Raw genomic sequence first — 15,633 nt, 5'->3', positions numbered from 1 at the left:
CCAATAATAGAAAAGTTTCATTAAACATTAATGATTTTCTGGCGTTTATCAAGGATTTGTTATTTTGGCTCTATTGCCACATAGAAGTTTCAGACTGAGACTGAGCTGCATAACACTCACATGGCCGCTTATTCAGTATGGACCTACTTATTGGAATGATACTCGTAACTTTGATTCCATATTTAATTGACTTCATTAACAATTGTTTGCCCCGGCCACCTGCTACTCATGAGGATGTATAAGCTACATATACTTCTCAAAGTATTACACCTTTCTTACGCAATTGGTTTTATAAGAGGTGCTGAAGAGATTTGCCTGATGACAATACATCACAGAATAATCTTTATTTCGTAAGAAAAATAAATGCTTACCATAAAAGTTATATGTTTTTAAGATAGAAATAGAAACACATCTAACAGCAATATGAGTTAGAAATATAATTTATGCAATCAACAATAGGAGTACAGTCTTCGCCTCCCAGTTATTGCTTTCCAGGAGGCTGAAGCGGTTGGCCGCGTTCCTTTCCACGAAGTTTTATTCCAATTGCCCTTTCAATCTTCCCAATAACCATGTTGTTCGGGATCCCGCGACCGGCTTCGTAGTCGTTTACAATCTGTGGCTTCTCGCAGATCTTCGTGGCTAAGTCTTTCTGGCTCATGCCCTTTGCCTGTCTTCCCTGCATGATAAGCTTGCCAAGGTCCAGTGTAACCTTTTCGTGTTTCAACTCTTCCGTCTCTCTATCGAGTTTCGCCGTATTTTTCGTGGTGCCATGCTGCTTATTAGTTCCTGCACCGTATTTTTGTTGGGTGTCGACGGGTAGGCCTTGACGGCGTGCGGCATTCACAGCCTGCTCGGTTTTCAATGCAGATGCCTTCAGAGGCTTCTTGCGAAGAATAGTAACAGTATCCCAGTCAGATTCAGACATGATTACCCGCTTTTAGTAAATATCAGTTTGCACGAACTGATGAAACTGTTGTCACGTTGAGATCTAATTATAATCCGAAAATGCCGAAAACGTAAGACGTAATAAACTTCACATGTGGTGACACCGACGGCTGTCAGATCATCTGGAATGACATGACATATGAGCATGAGACAGGTGCGCTCAGAAGCTATCAAATTTAACCATAAAAACGCCGCGTATCGCGTGTTTTTTTATGTTCATGCAACGAAATCTATTACCTAATGCTAACGAAAACTATTTACCTTAGTTGACCATAATAGAAACAACCCAATGAATAAAATCGCATCATGCGACGTAAAACTAAAATCAGACACTAAACTTTTTAAGTTACAGCACAGGTTACAGAACGGCTGCTATGTATTGACTGTCAACGTCAAACTGAAGTTGAAGTGAAAGTAAATTCATTGTACCTGAGAAAAACTAAACAATAAAAGTAAACACTAAACATAATAGAAACCTGTTGAATTATTTCGTATGACGACACGGAAGAATTTGTTTTAATTATTATGGAGGAACCGGTGGACGTGATCCGAGAATGCTCACGTGCTGCGTTAACAGTGAGCAGAAGAACCCAAAGAGACGATGAAACCGATAGCCGTCGGCACATCGTCAGTGAGAAGTAAGTTAAAGTTTTACTCAAGTTACAGCAGCCATACTCAACCTGCGGCCTGCTGGGCTTTTTTATTTAGGAAACCGCCGGTAGCCCGCCAAGTGCCATCCGATTATCAAGTTAGCAAATTAATTAATTTCGTGCCTCCGAAGCTAAAAGGCAAATCCGTTTTTGTGGCCCTCATAACAAAAGGTTGACTACGGCCAAGTTAAAGTCAAGTGTTAATTTATTTGAAACTTTATTTATTACTTTCTCTAGTACTAGATATAATTTATTATTTGTAATTTTAATTGCTTTCTTTTGTAAGATAGGTATACTACTAAATTTTTTTATGTTTAGGTACTTACTATAATTTAAATCAATCAATCTATTTGAAAGTCATTATTATATTTTAAAACTAGATTGACCTATTCATAGGCTAACAATGGAAAAAATTACTAATATTAGGGTTGCTTTTTATACCACAATTGGACATTATCTCCAAATTAGAAAAATGTTGAATTGTTAATATGTACTTATTAACAGAAAAAAAATTACCTCTGGTACTTAGATACATATAATGTTATCCATAAATTTTATAGCTTGATAACATATATTACACAGAATAATTGCACCTACATATGTTGGAAAAAAGATTATTTAATTGAAAACTGTTATTACTCTATACACAAATACCTATATAATCAATTGTAAATTTTAATTAAATTTTTAAGTATTAATTCATTTAATCTATAATTTAATTGAAAAATAATTGTACATATGTAGATAATTGCATTAATAATCACAGTCTGCATGTTTAGGTTTATATCCTGTACATACCTACATAATTTACCTAGTTAGCAATAACAATATTTGTACACCCTAAATTTCCCCACCCTATTCACTAAATTTTCCCGAAATTTTAATTCACCATACTAACCAGGGATGTTGCGAATATCCGCATCCGCATCCGCATCCGCAACCGCGGAACTTCCGCATTATTTTCAACATCCGCATCCGCATAAAATCGATGCGGATTTAATGCAGATGCGGATGTGGAACAGCACTTCTAGCACAACTTGCACCCGCGAGAAGGACCGCGACTCGAGTCGACATTCCCGCGGCTGTCAAATCTGTCGATTTTCGTAGCATGACTGTCATCCGCGACTCAACAGTCGCGTAGAGAACTCAGTCTCGGCGCGACTCGTCAGTGTTCCCCGCTGAAACCAAAGTCTAAACAAATACATATTTGCAAGTGGCAACACTGAATCGGAAACAGGGATGCGCTAAATCATTCGTTCTTCAAAAGAAAAAACAAACAATTTTTCTATATGGTGCTAGTTTATACACGTCAAGGTTTGATGGATGTTGACGTTTCAAAAATAAAAGAAAATTTTAAACGATGCCGCCGAAACGACAAATGTAAGTATATTGCTTCAATAATCTTCTTTAAGGTACTACTTTGATATTTATATTATTTTGCCTTTGCTTACTTTGATAACTAGTTTGTATTTGTAAATAAATAACAAATATTCTTTAACTAACAAAAACGTCAAATTTGCTCTTCGTATTTAAATATGGAAAATGAATTAGTATAATGTAGAAAATAAGAAAATATTGTGATAAATGGAAGCATCATAATGTAATTAAAGTGGACAAGTGTTATTATAAGTTTTCATGTAACAAGAAGCAAAATATTGACGACAAAAAACAAGGCAACTGTCAACGAATGTAACGTTTAAAACTTAAACTTGCACCGCATTTGCTTGTATTTCTACGAGGATATTTACAGATGAGTATTGTTTTCATAATTTATAAGCCTAGTTTTAATTTATTTATCCAGAATTACTAGTTGCCATACTTCCTTTTGTGTTTTTGAGCACTTTGTTTGTAAGTTTTTAACATATCAAAATATAATAATTCCTTATTAAATCACCTTAAAAACAATTAAATCTTACCCTGTGGTGATCTGTTAACTTGTACGACAGTGAATAATAAAGTTTATTGTATGAAATCTTACATAGAAAATAAAGTCAGTGGATTCATGTTTACATTATTCTAGTCACTATATTCTGTTAAATAAAAGCATTGTAATTCATTCATTTCTCTGGCTCAGATATCTTACATTATGAATATGTTTACAGCAAAAACCACTAAAATGACTACACGCAGAGATGTCCTGGTGGCTAAAGTGCAACAACTACAGAAAGACCTCAAAGAAGCCAATGAGTTGAATAAAAAACTCCTTCAAGAACAGGAAGAGAGTGAACAGCAATTTGAGAGTGTTGTTCGAACAAATACTACTCTCAAAACTCAGCTTGCAAATCAGGATGTCGAATTTGAAGACATGCAAGGGCAGCGGGATGAACTTCAGGTTGCCGTTGACAGATTCCAGCAACGCCAGGAGATACACGAGCAGGCATTGCAACGCATTCAGGACCTGGAACAGCAGCTGGAGGAGTCGGAAGCAAAAAATACATGTAAGTATTGCGCAGGCCAGTCCGGACCTCCCGACAACAATTTAAGTATTTTTGCTGAACTTAATAGTTTTGAAGTAGATTTAGTTAATGACAGCACATCAATGTTAGGAACTGTAGGTTCGACAAGTTCTGTGCCGATAGAGGGCAGGAGTGATGATAATAAAATTACACTAAACGGATCCAAGAAAATTAAAAATTATTTAAAACTGTAGATTCATAAAGAGAAGAAAAATCGCTCCGACAACGTGTGCACCGGCCGGCTCCGTTCCTCCTATTGACCACTGCGATGCTGGTATGATTAGTAAAACCAATTTATTGAACTTGGTTAACCAAAATATCCAAGGATTTACCTGTAAGGAACTCGAAATTGATCTGTTTTTACAGTCCACGAATGTTGACATTCTCTGTGTAACTGAGCACTGGCTTAAAGGTCATGAATTTATGTTTAACTTCAATAATCATAGTATAGTAAGTTCTTTTTTTAGAAGATCCTGCAACCGCGGCGGGTCATTGATAATGGTTAAACATAATTTAAAAAGTAAGGAGTGTAGAGACATTGTTGACATGTCTGTGGAACGCCATATAGAACTTTCCTGTGTTGAGTTGGAACAATTTATAATTATATGTGTGTACAGACCCCCATCGGCAGACTATAACTTGTTCGAATCGGTCATAGATGAAGTGCTTAGTGCTGTTTTTAGAAGTCAAAAAATTATAATTGTATGTGGTGATTTTAACCTTAATTTGCTAGAAAACTCGCCATTATGTGGAAGGTTACTAAACACTTTTAAGTCCTTCAATTTACTCAATTTTAATGATTCCGATACTTAGAGACCTTACATCTTTAAGTCAATATATATAGGGCATTTAGCTTGGTAATTATATTATACCGTTTTTCATGTAACATACAAGAACAAAATGTTGTGTCTCACAGTTATACGTTATTACAATTTAAATATTAATATGGCCTGGCAGCTTGAATATGTCATGCTCGCTTAAAAGTCTTTGCTTACGGTGGCGTTGTTGATCGGGTCGCCACTTTCCCGAATGAAGGTTGAGAGAGGCGATGGCTGAGATACTCGTCATACTCATGAACGGGTGCTGTTTGTGGAGACTGGTCTATTTAAGCTAACACGAGCTATTATATTTAGTAACTTTATTTTTGAGGATAATTACATGGACACAGACACACCTCATTCGGTTCTCGTATGCTATTTTATTTTTATTATCATTTTCTTATTTGTATCTCCTTTTGGCTTTCACGGGCCTGTAATCCCGGTCTTTTGATAGGCTTGCGTGGGGATATAGATCCAACACGTAGAGGCCCCCTGGAGAGCTTTTATGTCATGTCATTTTCTTTATTATTGAGTGTTTTAATTAGGTATACAGGATTTTGACTCTTGGAGACCCTATACATCTCTAAGGATAATTTGTTTAACTACTATATATTGTAATCTTTTAGTTATTATGACACTTAGAGACATCTACATCTCTAAATAATTTTAGATTATAGTTTTTGTATCTTTGTGTTCTTTTTTTCAATACTATTGTTATAGCGTTTTTTTTGGGGTGTCATTCTGAATCCCTAACAACGTTTGTCCTAAAGTCACTTGCCCTAACTGGTTTGTCCTAATGGGCCTTGGAGGATACAACTAAACGGAGTAGCCATTAACAGGCTTTCCCCTCTGTCGAAAATAGGCGGCCAACGGTCATACACAATGTATGGACTGACGTTTATCTGACATGGCTATTTTTACGTTACGCATACATTTGACGTTCCCCTCCCCCGCAAAAATCGGCAGACTGTTTTGTACAGAAAATTACAGACATGGCGTCTCCGTTTGATTATATCCTCCAAGTAATGGGCACATGCCCTAACGATCAATTGTCATAACGATTATTTTCCATAATGTAAGGTTCTGAAAAAAGGTTAGGTTTTAGAACTTGCTGCCACAAAAGTGGGTTAGGTTAGGGTTAGAAGTTTAGAACTGCGACCCTCGCAAAAAAGAAAATATGCTTAATAACATAAGTAATCAATAATTAGGGAAACCAAAATTAGGGTTTTTAGTGTTAGGACAACTGATCATTATGACAAACAATATTAGGGAATGCAAAGATAGGAGAAAAGACTTTAGGGATACAGATATAGATCCTTTATTTTTTTTATTCGACATTTAGAGACTTTATACATCTCTACCTATGTAATACTTTAGTTTGATTTTATATTTGCGGCTTAGTTGTATTTTATAATTGTTGATGTGTTTTTAGGGTTCCGTACCCAAAGGGTAAAAACGGGACCCTATTACTAAGACTCCGCTGTCCGTCCGTCCGTCCGTCTGTCACCAGGCTGTATCTCACGAACCGTGATAGCTAGACAGTTGAAATTTTCACAGATGATGTATTTCTGTTGCCGCTATAACAACAAATACTAAAAACAGAATAAAATAAAGATTTAAGTGGGGCTCCCATACAACAAACGTGATTTTTGACCGAAGTTAAGCAACGTCGGGCGGGGTCAGTACTTAGATGGGTGACCGTTTTTTTGCTTGTTTTGCTCTATTTTTTGTTGATGGTGCGGAACCCTCCGTGCGCGAGTCCGACTCGCACTTGGCCGGTTTTTTTTTTGCTGTGTGTAAATTCCATGTTGACGTGTAAAAGTGCCCTTGTGGCCTATTTGCTGAATAAATGTTGATGTTTGATGCTTTATATTTGCACTTTTAAGCAATTTATGAAAGACACGACAAAGACAAAGAAAAATTACTACCTATCATTATTTTTGTTACACTTTCTAGACTACGAAGTTCCTCGGCGCAAATAGATAAGCTCGTGGACTACATGTCCACGAACAAACTATTTGCTGCCGGGGAGTATCGCGGCCCACTCGGGTACGAGAAGATGGCAGCAGAGTGGGAGCAACTCAAGGCCATGTTGGCAAACCACGGCCCCGACAAGTCCGTGGAGCAGTGGAAGCACGTAAGTATACCTATTACCTATTTGATTGTGCTATACTAATATAATGTAGTAGTGGTGTGCGTGCTTATTAGTTTTAAGGTAACTAGTGACTCTGACTACCTACATTCATGTTGGTTTTTCCTGTTTCAATAAGAAAACGCGCACAATCAATATATAAAAAGCCTCATGCACACTCACTCATGCTCAGTCAGCGATTTACCAAGTAATATTTTCTTCAGTACAATAATTATGTTCACGAACTGTAATTTTTCATAACAATATTTTTCAGACATGGCGTGATTTAAAGAAAAAAGCACGTGCGGACGGGGGGCGGATGCGCTTCTTGTTTAATAGAACGGGGAACGCGGAGGCCGTCCCCGAAATGAGTTCCACTACCCACAAAATTCTTGGGACAATTGGGACGGAGTGCGCCACGGGCATCGGCGTCGAGCAGGAGACAGGGATTGGCTCGGGAGTTGTTAGTATCAAATGCCGTACATAAATACAGAAACAAAAGTTAAAATTAAGTTTTAAAAGAAACTAGGTACTTATGACTAGACTTATATCGACCAGGATACCAGGATATCGATTCGGATAACCGTGATTACCTTTATCGGAAGCTTGAAAACAATACAAAAGGTAACCACGGTTCATATCCCGGTCGATATTAGGTAAGTCTAGTGAAAGTAAGGGTTCATGCAGACGGTGCGAGAACTCGCATACGGGTTTCATTACATTGCGTCATTTTATCGGTCGGCTGAATTGATGTTACCTCAATGCTTCGCAATGTAACTAAATTCGTATACGAGTTCGCGCGCCGTCTAAATGAGCCCTAACCGTGAATCATTCAAAACATGATTAGGATTTCTTAACATCGGATTTAATATTCATTGACGGTATAATGATGTGATATCCTAACAAAAAAGCGTGCCTACAATTTTGCCCGGCGCAGTATGGCGCCATATGTTTTCTAGTCACTTAATCTTGAAACGTCTACTTTTGATAACAAAGTGCCTTTGAAAAGAACTCGAGTTGAGGGTGTTGAGGCTTAAATTATGAGTCTGTAAAACTGAGTCGAGTCTTGAAGCAGATGACCCAAAGGACTCGAGTCCCAACACTAACACTGCCTTCATTAGCTATCAAATCCTCAGCACGAATTTGTCTTTGACTTTCACATTTACTACAGTCACTTTAATGACAAAATAAATAATTCACACATACATTTTCCCATATTAAATAGGTTGATTCTGGGGCGTCGGAGTTCTCGTTGTCGGCGGGAGGGTCGCAGCAACTACAGGCGGATCATATTGATCACACCGAAATAGTTGAGACGACTCCCTCGCTCCCGGCGAGGCCTCGATTAGTACGGCCGCACCCCGCGGCGGCTGCCCGGCGGCGCCCGCACCCGCACCATCAGCACCAACATTCTGCCGCCTTTGTAGCCGCCCAAAGAGAAACGAATGTAATATTGCGGGTTTGTGCACAATTATCTTTGTATGATACTACAACCACAACAAGTCCTTTTTATTGCATAGCCTCCAAATAATTTTATAAAGAAAAATACAAAGGTAAACTACAGGCGGCCTTATCGCTAAAGACAATCTTTCGGTAGTGGAAAAAAGAAATTCTTAATTTAACATAATTAATGCATAGTTGTGACCACAGCCGCGATAATCGTTTTCGCTTTTAATACCTATACTAGCGACCAGCCCCGGCTTCGCACTGTTATGGATTACGCCTATATGGACTCGGATGTGGCTGGCCAGGCCGAAAGTCTTAAAGACTCTTTTGCAGGCGTTACAATAGAGTTGGCCAGACGCGTTGTAGGTATACGCGTAAGAGGGCTTCGGTAGTGTAATGATGTACTTTTATAATACTTTTCATGGGTAACTTACACGATTTTAGATTTAAATTTTCACTTAACCCGGCCTTTTCTAATTTCTATACAAGAAAATATGTCACCAAGTCAGAATAATATTTCTTTTTCCAGGATATACGAGGGGTATTCAAAATATTCTCGGTATGAGAATGAAAACAAACAAGTACGAAAAGTTTGATATTTTTATTTTTCAATATACTCCCCCCCTATGTTCATACACTTAAAAGATCGATCAATTATTTTTTTTAATCCCTCGTAAAAATATTTTTTATCTTTCGTGTAAAAATGCTCCTCCATTGCCGCCTTCAATGCTTCATCGTCAGAAAATTTATTTCCACGCAGATCCTTTTTAAGATTGGGGAGCAAAAAGAAGTCGCTGAGGACTAAGTCCGGACTATACGGTGGGTGAGTAACAGTTTTAAACCCACATTCAACAATAGCTGCCTTGGCAATATGAGCAGTATGGACGGGGGCGTTGTCATGCAGAAGCAGAATACCTTTGGTTAACTTTCCTCGCCTCTTTTCTTTAATTACATCCTTTAATTGACGTAGAATATTAGCGTAGTACTGTCCTGTGATATTTACACCTTTTTCTTTATAATCGATTAGTAATACTCCTTCACAATCCCAAAATATCGTGGCCATGACCTTTCCAGCTGAAGGGATGACCTTGAACTTCTTGGGATGAGCTGAACCCTTAATGTGCCACTGCATGGACTCTTGTTTACCCTCTGGGTCATAATGATGAACCCAGGTTTCATCTCCAGTAACTATTCTTTGCAGCACCTCATCAGGATTTTCACCGCACAGGTCAATAAAATCGGAACAACAAGCTACACGCATGTCTTTTTGAAGCCGAGTCAGCATTCGCGGAACCCATCTTGCACTTACTTTTGACATATTAAGATGGTCATGTATAATATCATGTACGGTACCAATAGAGAGATTGGTTACTTGTGCTATAGATTTTACCTTCACTCGACCATCTTCCAATATAAGTTTTTCCACTTTATCAATATTTTCTTGTGAAGTAGCTACTACAGGCCGGCCAGGTCTAGGGTCATCTTCAATACTCTCCCTTCCGCGTTTAAACTCGCTTGACCACTTTTGAATGGTAGATAAAGAAGGAGCAGACTCACGGTAAACACAATCCATTTCCTCTTTTATGGTTTTTTGATTTTTACCCTGTTTTGTCAAGAATTTTATCACGCATCGATGTTCTAATTTAGTTAACATTGTCAATTCGCACATGATGTTCATGTTTGTTCAGCAATTGCAGAAAAACAAAAGACCATCTCGGTTCGAATTATACTTTTTTTTAATGTCAATGAATAAACCTTAGCGGCCAGTAACGAAAGAAATTTTAGAAGAGGTCGTAAGATATCAATACCCAGAATATTTTGAACGCCCCTCGTAGCAAACGAGATCCGCGGCGCGGCGAGGCGAGACAGACGTCGCATTATTGGTCCCTTGCACCAGCTTAAATTTTGATTTTTTTTATTTACTCTTATAATAAAATTATTACAATACATTTCCACAATGTTTTGTTTAATATGATAAATTGGTGTTTAAAATTAAATAAATAATGATATGAACAAAATATAGCAACAAGACGAAACATTTGTACTTAAATGAAATTCATGTCCGTACCGTCCGAATTAGTGTGCAGAGTACGGATGCCTCACTGTGTCAGACTTGTGTCCAAAACCGAATAGAAACTTGTCGTGGTCGAACATTCGCGATATCTGGACTGCTTGCGTAGCCAAGATGCTAATCGTTCGCTCCGTGGTGAACGATACGGTAGTCTCTCTCTATAACTCTTCCATATTAGTGCGACGGAGACATTGGCGTTTCGTTCGCTACGGAGCGTAAGCGATTGGCATCTTGGCTAAGCACCCTGGACTCTGCTTTATATGATGCGATACTTTAACTCAGTGGTGGGAAGTAAGGCCCGCGAGCCAGATTCGGCCCGCGAAAGGATATTATCCTATCCGGCCCGCCGCCGCGCCGGTCCTTCGAATGAATGTGTACACGACCAGCGATACATGTAATGAAAATGTAATTTTGTTGTTACATGGGCCCTCCTCTGAAATTCCTTCAAGTTTTGGCCCCTCACGAGGAAAGTTTGCCCATGCACCACTGCTTTAACTCATGTACTTCCATTCATCCTGTAGGTATATATATTAGGTGATTTATTTGCATATTTTAGAGTGAGAATGTTAATGATACAAGACAATGAATAGAATTAGTACCTACAATCGTTGAAAATAATGAAATGAAAAACCATATAGGTAAGTAAAAAATATAATTCGGTAAAAAAAGGTTCGGCAGTTCAATACCTATAAATCGAAATCGTCCTCCGTTGGACTCATTTTGGTTCTGTTCACACTTTGTTAATAATGTATTCGGACACTAACACTAATGACAGCGCATCACGTTTAACAAGAACACGGTACAAGTACACTCAAAGTTACTTTTACGGAGCTAGGTCGATCTGCATTAAGAATATCTCAAATATCAAAAAAATTAGGGAGTAGTCGATAATAATATTGAAATAAACAGTTTTTATAACGTAAAAATGTATCAAAATAATTAAAATCAACCGACAACGTGATTACCATTATAACTTTAAACGTTTTTAAAATAGTTTTCTTTAAAATTGCAATATTCGAATTATTCGTTTTATCCGGATATCAACTTAAACTAAATCCGGATAGTAAATAGGACGGATATCCGGAATGCAAGCCCTAATTAAAATATGTTTGAATGATATCCTGCCTTTTTCTCAAGGCCGCCTGATATAATGCCGCCTGTGGTACAGGCTCCGGCCTGTGGTCATTGTCAGGGTCTACTTCGTCCAACTCGCGCATTTCCACCCTAGTAACAATAAAATTACATTAAAATAGTGTATAGTGAGTAAGAAATTAAAAAAATTACACATCTTTGGCATCGTGTGGTAAATGTGTGGAACTGTTGTTAGTGCACCCTCGGTTAACGCTTTCAAAAATAGACTGGATAGGTACACATTTTAGAACTTTAATAAGCTCAAAATAAAGTACAAGTGCTTCAATATATTACATGCATCAGCTCCAAGAGCTGCTAATGTATCAAAATAAATAAAAATAAAATATATTAAGCCCATAGAGGCCTGTAGAGGCCGCTGCGATTTGGACTCTTCTTAACTATAGGGCCACTTATAGGCCCAATCATTATCGAGCAATCAAACACATAGTCGAGAAGACGGTGAGGCATGTATAGTACGGCTCTTCTGAGGTGAACTTTTCGCTTCGAGCCTTAATCTTTCAAACAAAGGCCATTGTCTCTATTATCGCAAAACCGCTTGCTCCTTGAGTTAGCACGTGCCAGTACAACATTCATATTGAAAAACAACCGGTATCGTCATAGTATTAAGGTTCAAATTTAATGTCACTGATATTCTAGATATTACGTTTTGGTAGTGTAGGACGATAAACCGCCCCGAAGCGATACTGCGCTCATATTATTTTGATACTTAGTGTGGTGTTAAAAATGAAACGTGGTTATTTATTATATTGTTTTATTTAAATTATTAGCTTGCGGTGGTAAATGTAATAATTTACAAAGGTGCAGCTGCAAGCATTGTTATTTTTTCTTATCTTTAAAATAACGATACTGTTAAATTAGCACCTCTGATGTGATGCCGACGCATAGTGACAATAAAAACACTGATAAGGCAAACGTGGAGCTTTGAAGCGTACAGCTTTTCTAACAAAACGTCACGTGTCAACGGTCAGAAGAAAGGTCGGTTATAAGAAAGAAATTGATTATATCTGATTTTTTATGATACGATTTTATCTAGTAGTACGTATAACTGTTTATATACCTACACGGAAAAATGTTGATTATACCTATGTTAAACTTATTAATCTTAAATTTACATTGTTACCTTAGATTTTGTTATACATATAACAAACTAGCTGTTGCCCGCGACTTCGTACGCGTGGATTTGTGAATTGGTGGTTATATATTCTACATTAGCTTAGAACATTGTGCAGCAAGTGATTGCGGTAGGACGGTTAATCATTTGTTAATTATTAATATTATACAACGCATAAGACTTTGTCTTTCACAACCTACGAAGTTTCAAGCCCCTAACTGAATAAAATTGTCCTCGATATAATCCCTCTAAACCCCCTTAGAAGATTTTCATGTCCTCTATTTAATAAAACCTACTACCTAACTACCTATTTACGAAGTTTGAAGTTCCTAGCTTTAAATAAAATTTGAACCCTATACAAACTTTCAACCCCTTTTTAATCATTTTAGGGGATGATTTTTTAAAAGCTGAAATTATTTTTCTTGTATTCTAATAATATGCCTTTATACAACGATTCAAGTCCCGCACTCAAAAAAATGTTTGGCATCCAAACAAATTTTCAACCCCTTTTTCACCACCTCGGGGGATGAATTATCAAAATCTCTGAAATTAGTTTTCTTCTCTTTTGATAAAATACATTTTTACGAAGTTTCAAGTTTGTAGCTTTAAATAAAATTTGAACCCTATACAAACTTTCAACCCCCTGTTTTAACCCTGTTAGAGGATGAAATTACAAAACGCTAAAATAACTTTTCCTGTCTTCTAATAATATCCTCAAATAGAAAGATTCAAGTCACGCGTTCGAAAAAATGTTTGATATCCATACAAACTTCCAACCCCTTTTTCACCACCTTAGGGGATGAATTTTCAAAAACGCTGAAATTGGTTTTCTTGTATCTTACTTTAATACCTTTTTGCAAAGTTTCAAGTTCCTAGCTTAAAATAAAATTTGCACCCTAAGACGAACTTTCATCCTCTTTTATCCCCCTTAGGGGTTGAATTTCCAAAAACGTAGCAATTACTTTTTTTTGTAATCGGCTATTATGCCTTTCTAAGAAGTTTCAAAGCATTTGTAATGGATTAAAACTTTCAACCCCTTTTTAACCCTGTTGGGGGATGAACTTTACAAAACGCTGAAATTATTTTTCCTGTATTTTCGCGTTCGAAAAAATGTTTGATATCCATACAAACTTTCAACCCCCTTTTTACCACCTTAGGGGATGATAATTCAAAAACGCTGAAATTAGTTTTCTTGTATTTTAATAACATATATTTTTACGAAGTTTCAAGTTCCTAACTTAAAATAAAATTTGAACTCCATACAAACTTTCAACCCCCTTTTAACCCTGTTAGGGGATGAATTTTACAAAACGCTGAAACAACTTTTCCTGTCTTCTAATAATATCCCAAAATACAAAGATTCAAGTCCCGCACTCTCAAAAATATTTGATCTCCGTACAAACTTTCAACCCCGTTTTTACCACCTCGGCGGATGAAGTTTTAAAAACGCTGAAATTAGTTTTCTTGTTTTTTTAATTAATTACCGTTTTACGAAGTTTTAAGGTCCTAGCTTAAAATAAAATTTGCACCCAGGACAAAGTTTCATCCCCTTTTTTACCCCCTTAGGGGTTGAATTACCTGAAACGTCGCAAGTCCTGTTTTTTGTCATCGGCTATTATGTCTTTCTAAGAAGTTTCAAAGCATTTGTAATGGATTCAAACTATCAACCCCTTTTTAACCCTGTTAGGGAATGAATTTTCAAAAACGCTGAAATTAATTTTCCCGTCTTATAATAATATCCCCATATACAAAGTTTCAAGTCCAACACTCACAAAAATATTTGATCTCCATACAAACTTTCAACCCCTTTTTCACCACCTTGGGGGATGAATTTTCAAAAACGCTGAAATTACTTTTCCCGTCTTATAATAATATCCCCATATACGAAGTTTCAAGTCCAACACTCTCAAAAATATTTGATCTCCATACAAACTTTCAACCCCTTTTTCACCACCTTGGGGGATGAATTTTCGAAAACGCAGAAATTAGTTTTCTTGTTTTTTAATTTAGTACCTTTTTACGAAGTTTCAAGGTCCTAGCTTAAAATAAAATTTGCACCCCAGGACAAAGTTTCATCCCCTTTTTTACCCCCTTAGGGGTTGAATTACCTGAAACGTCGCAAGTCCTGTTTTTTGTCATCGGCTATTATGTCTTTCTAAGAAGTTTCAAAGCATTTGTAATGGATTCAAACTATCAACCCCTTTTTAACCCTGTTAGGGGATGAATTTTCAAAAACGCTGAATTTACTTTTCCCGTCTTATAATAATATCCCCATATACAAAGTTTCAAGTCCAACACTCACAAAAATATTTGATCTCCATACAAACTTTCAACCCCTTTTTCACCACCTTGGGGGATGAATTTTCAAAAACGCTGAAATTACTTTTCCCGTCTTATAATAATATCCCCATATACAAAGTTTCAAGTCCAACACTCTCAAAAATATTTGATCTCCATACAAACTTTCAACCCCTTTTTCACCACCTTGGGGGATGAATTTTCGAAAACGCAGAAATTAGTTTTCTTGTTTTTTAATTTAGTACCTTTTTACGAAGTTTCAAGGTCCTAGCTTAAAATAAAATTTGCACCCCAGGACAAAGTTTCATCCCCTTTTTTACCACCTTAGGGGTTGAATTACCTAAAACGTCGCAATTCCTTTTTTTTGTCATCGGCTATTATGTCTTTCTAAGAAGTTTCAAAGCATTTGTAATGGGTTCAAACTTTCAACCCCTTTTTAACCCTGTTAGGGGATGAATTTTCAAAAACGCTGAAATTACTTTTCCCGTCTTATAATAATATCTCCATATACAAAGTTTCAAGTCCAACACTCCCAAAAATATTTGATATCCATAC

At 37.0% G+C, this 15,633-nt stretch overlaps 2 protein-coding genes across 2 annotated transcripts in view; both read right to left on the bottom strand.

Annotated features, from left to right (window-relative positions):
- The window catches only part of LOC134652818 (uncharacterized), a 326,718-nt gene that overhangs the window by 125,539 nt on the left and 185,546 nt on the right, over nucleotides 1-15,633 (bottom strand). The gene's annotated exons all lie outside the window — the stretch shown is intronic.
- Nucleotides 320-1,059, bottom strand: LOC134652799 (endothelial differentiation-related factor 1-like). The gene has a single exon (XM_063507966.1). It carries the CDS (start codon nucleotides 923-925, stop codon nucleotides 482-484), a length of 444 nt encoding a protein of 147 aa, XP_063364036.1. The 5' UTR covers nucleotides 926-1,059; the 3' UTR covers nucleotides 320-481.

The sequence above is a fragment of the Cydia amplana genome, chromosome 12 (genome assembly GCF_948474715.1).
Source record: "Cydia amplana chromosome 12, ilCydAmpl1.1, whole genome shotgun sequence".
In the NCBI taxonomy this organism is placed as follows: Eukaryota; Metazoa; Arthropoda; class Insecta; order Lepidoptera; family Tortricidae; genus Cydia; species Cydia amplana.
The sequence above is the reverse complement of the archived record's forward strand: the minus strand, read 5'-3'. Positions and strand labels throughout refer to the sequence as shown.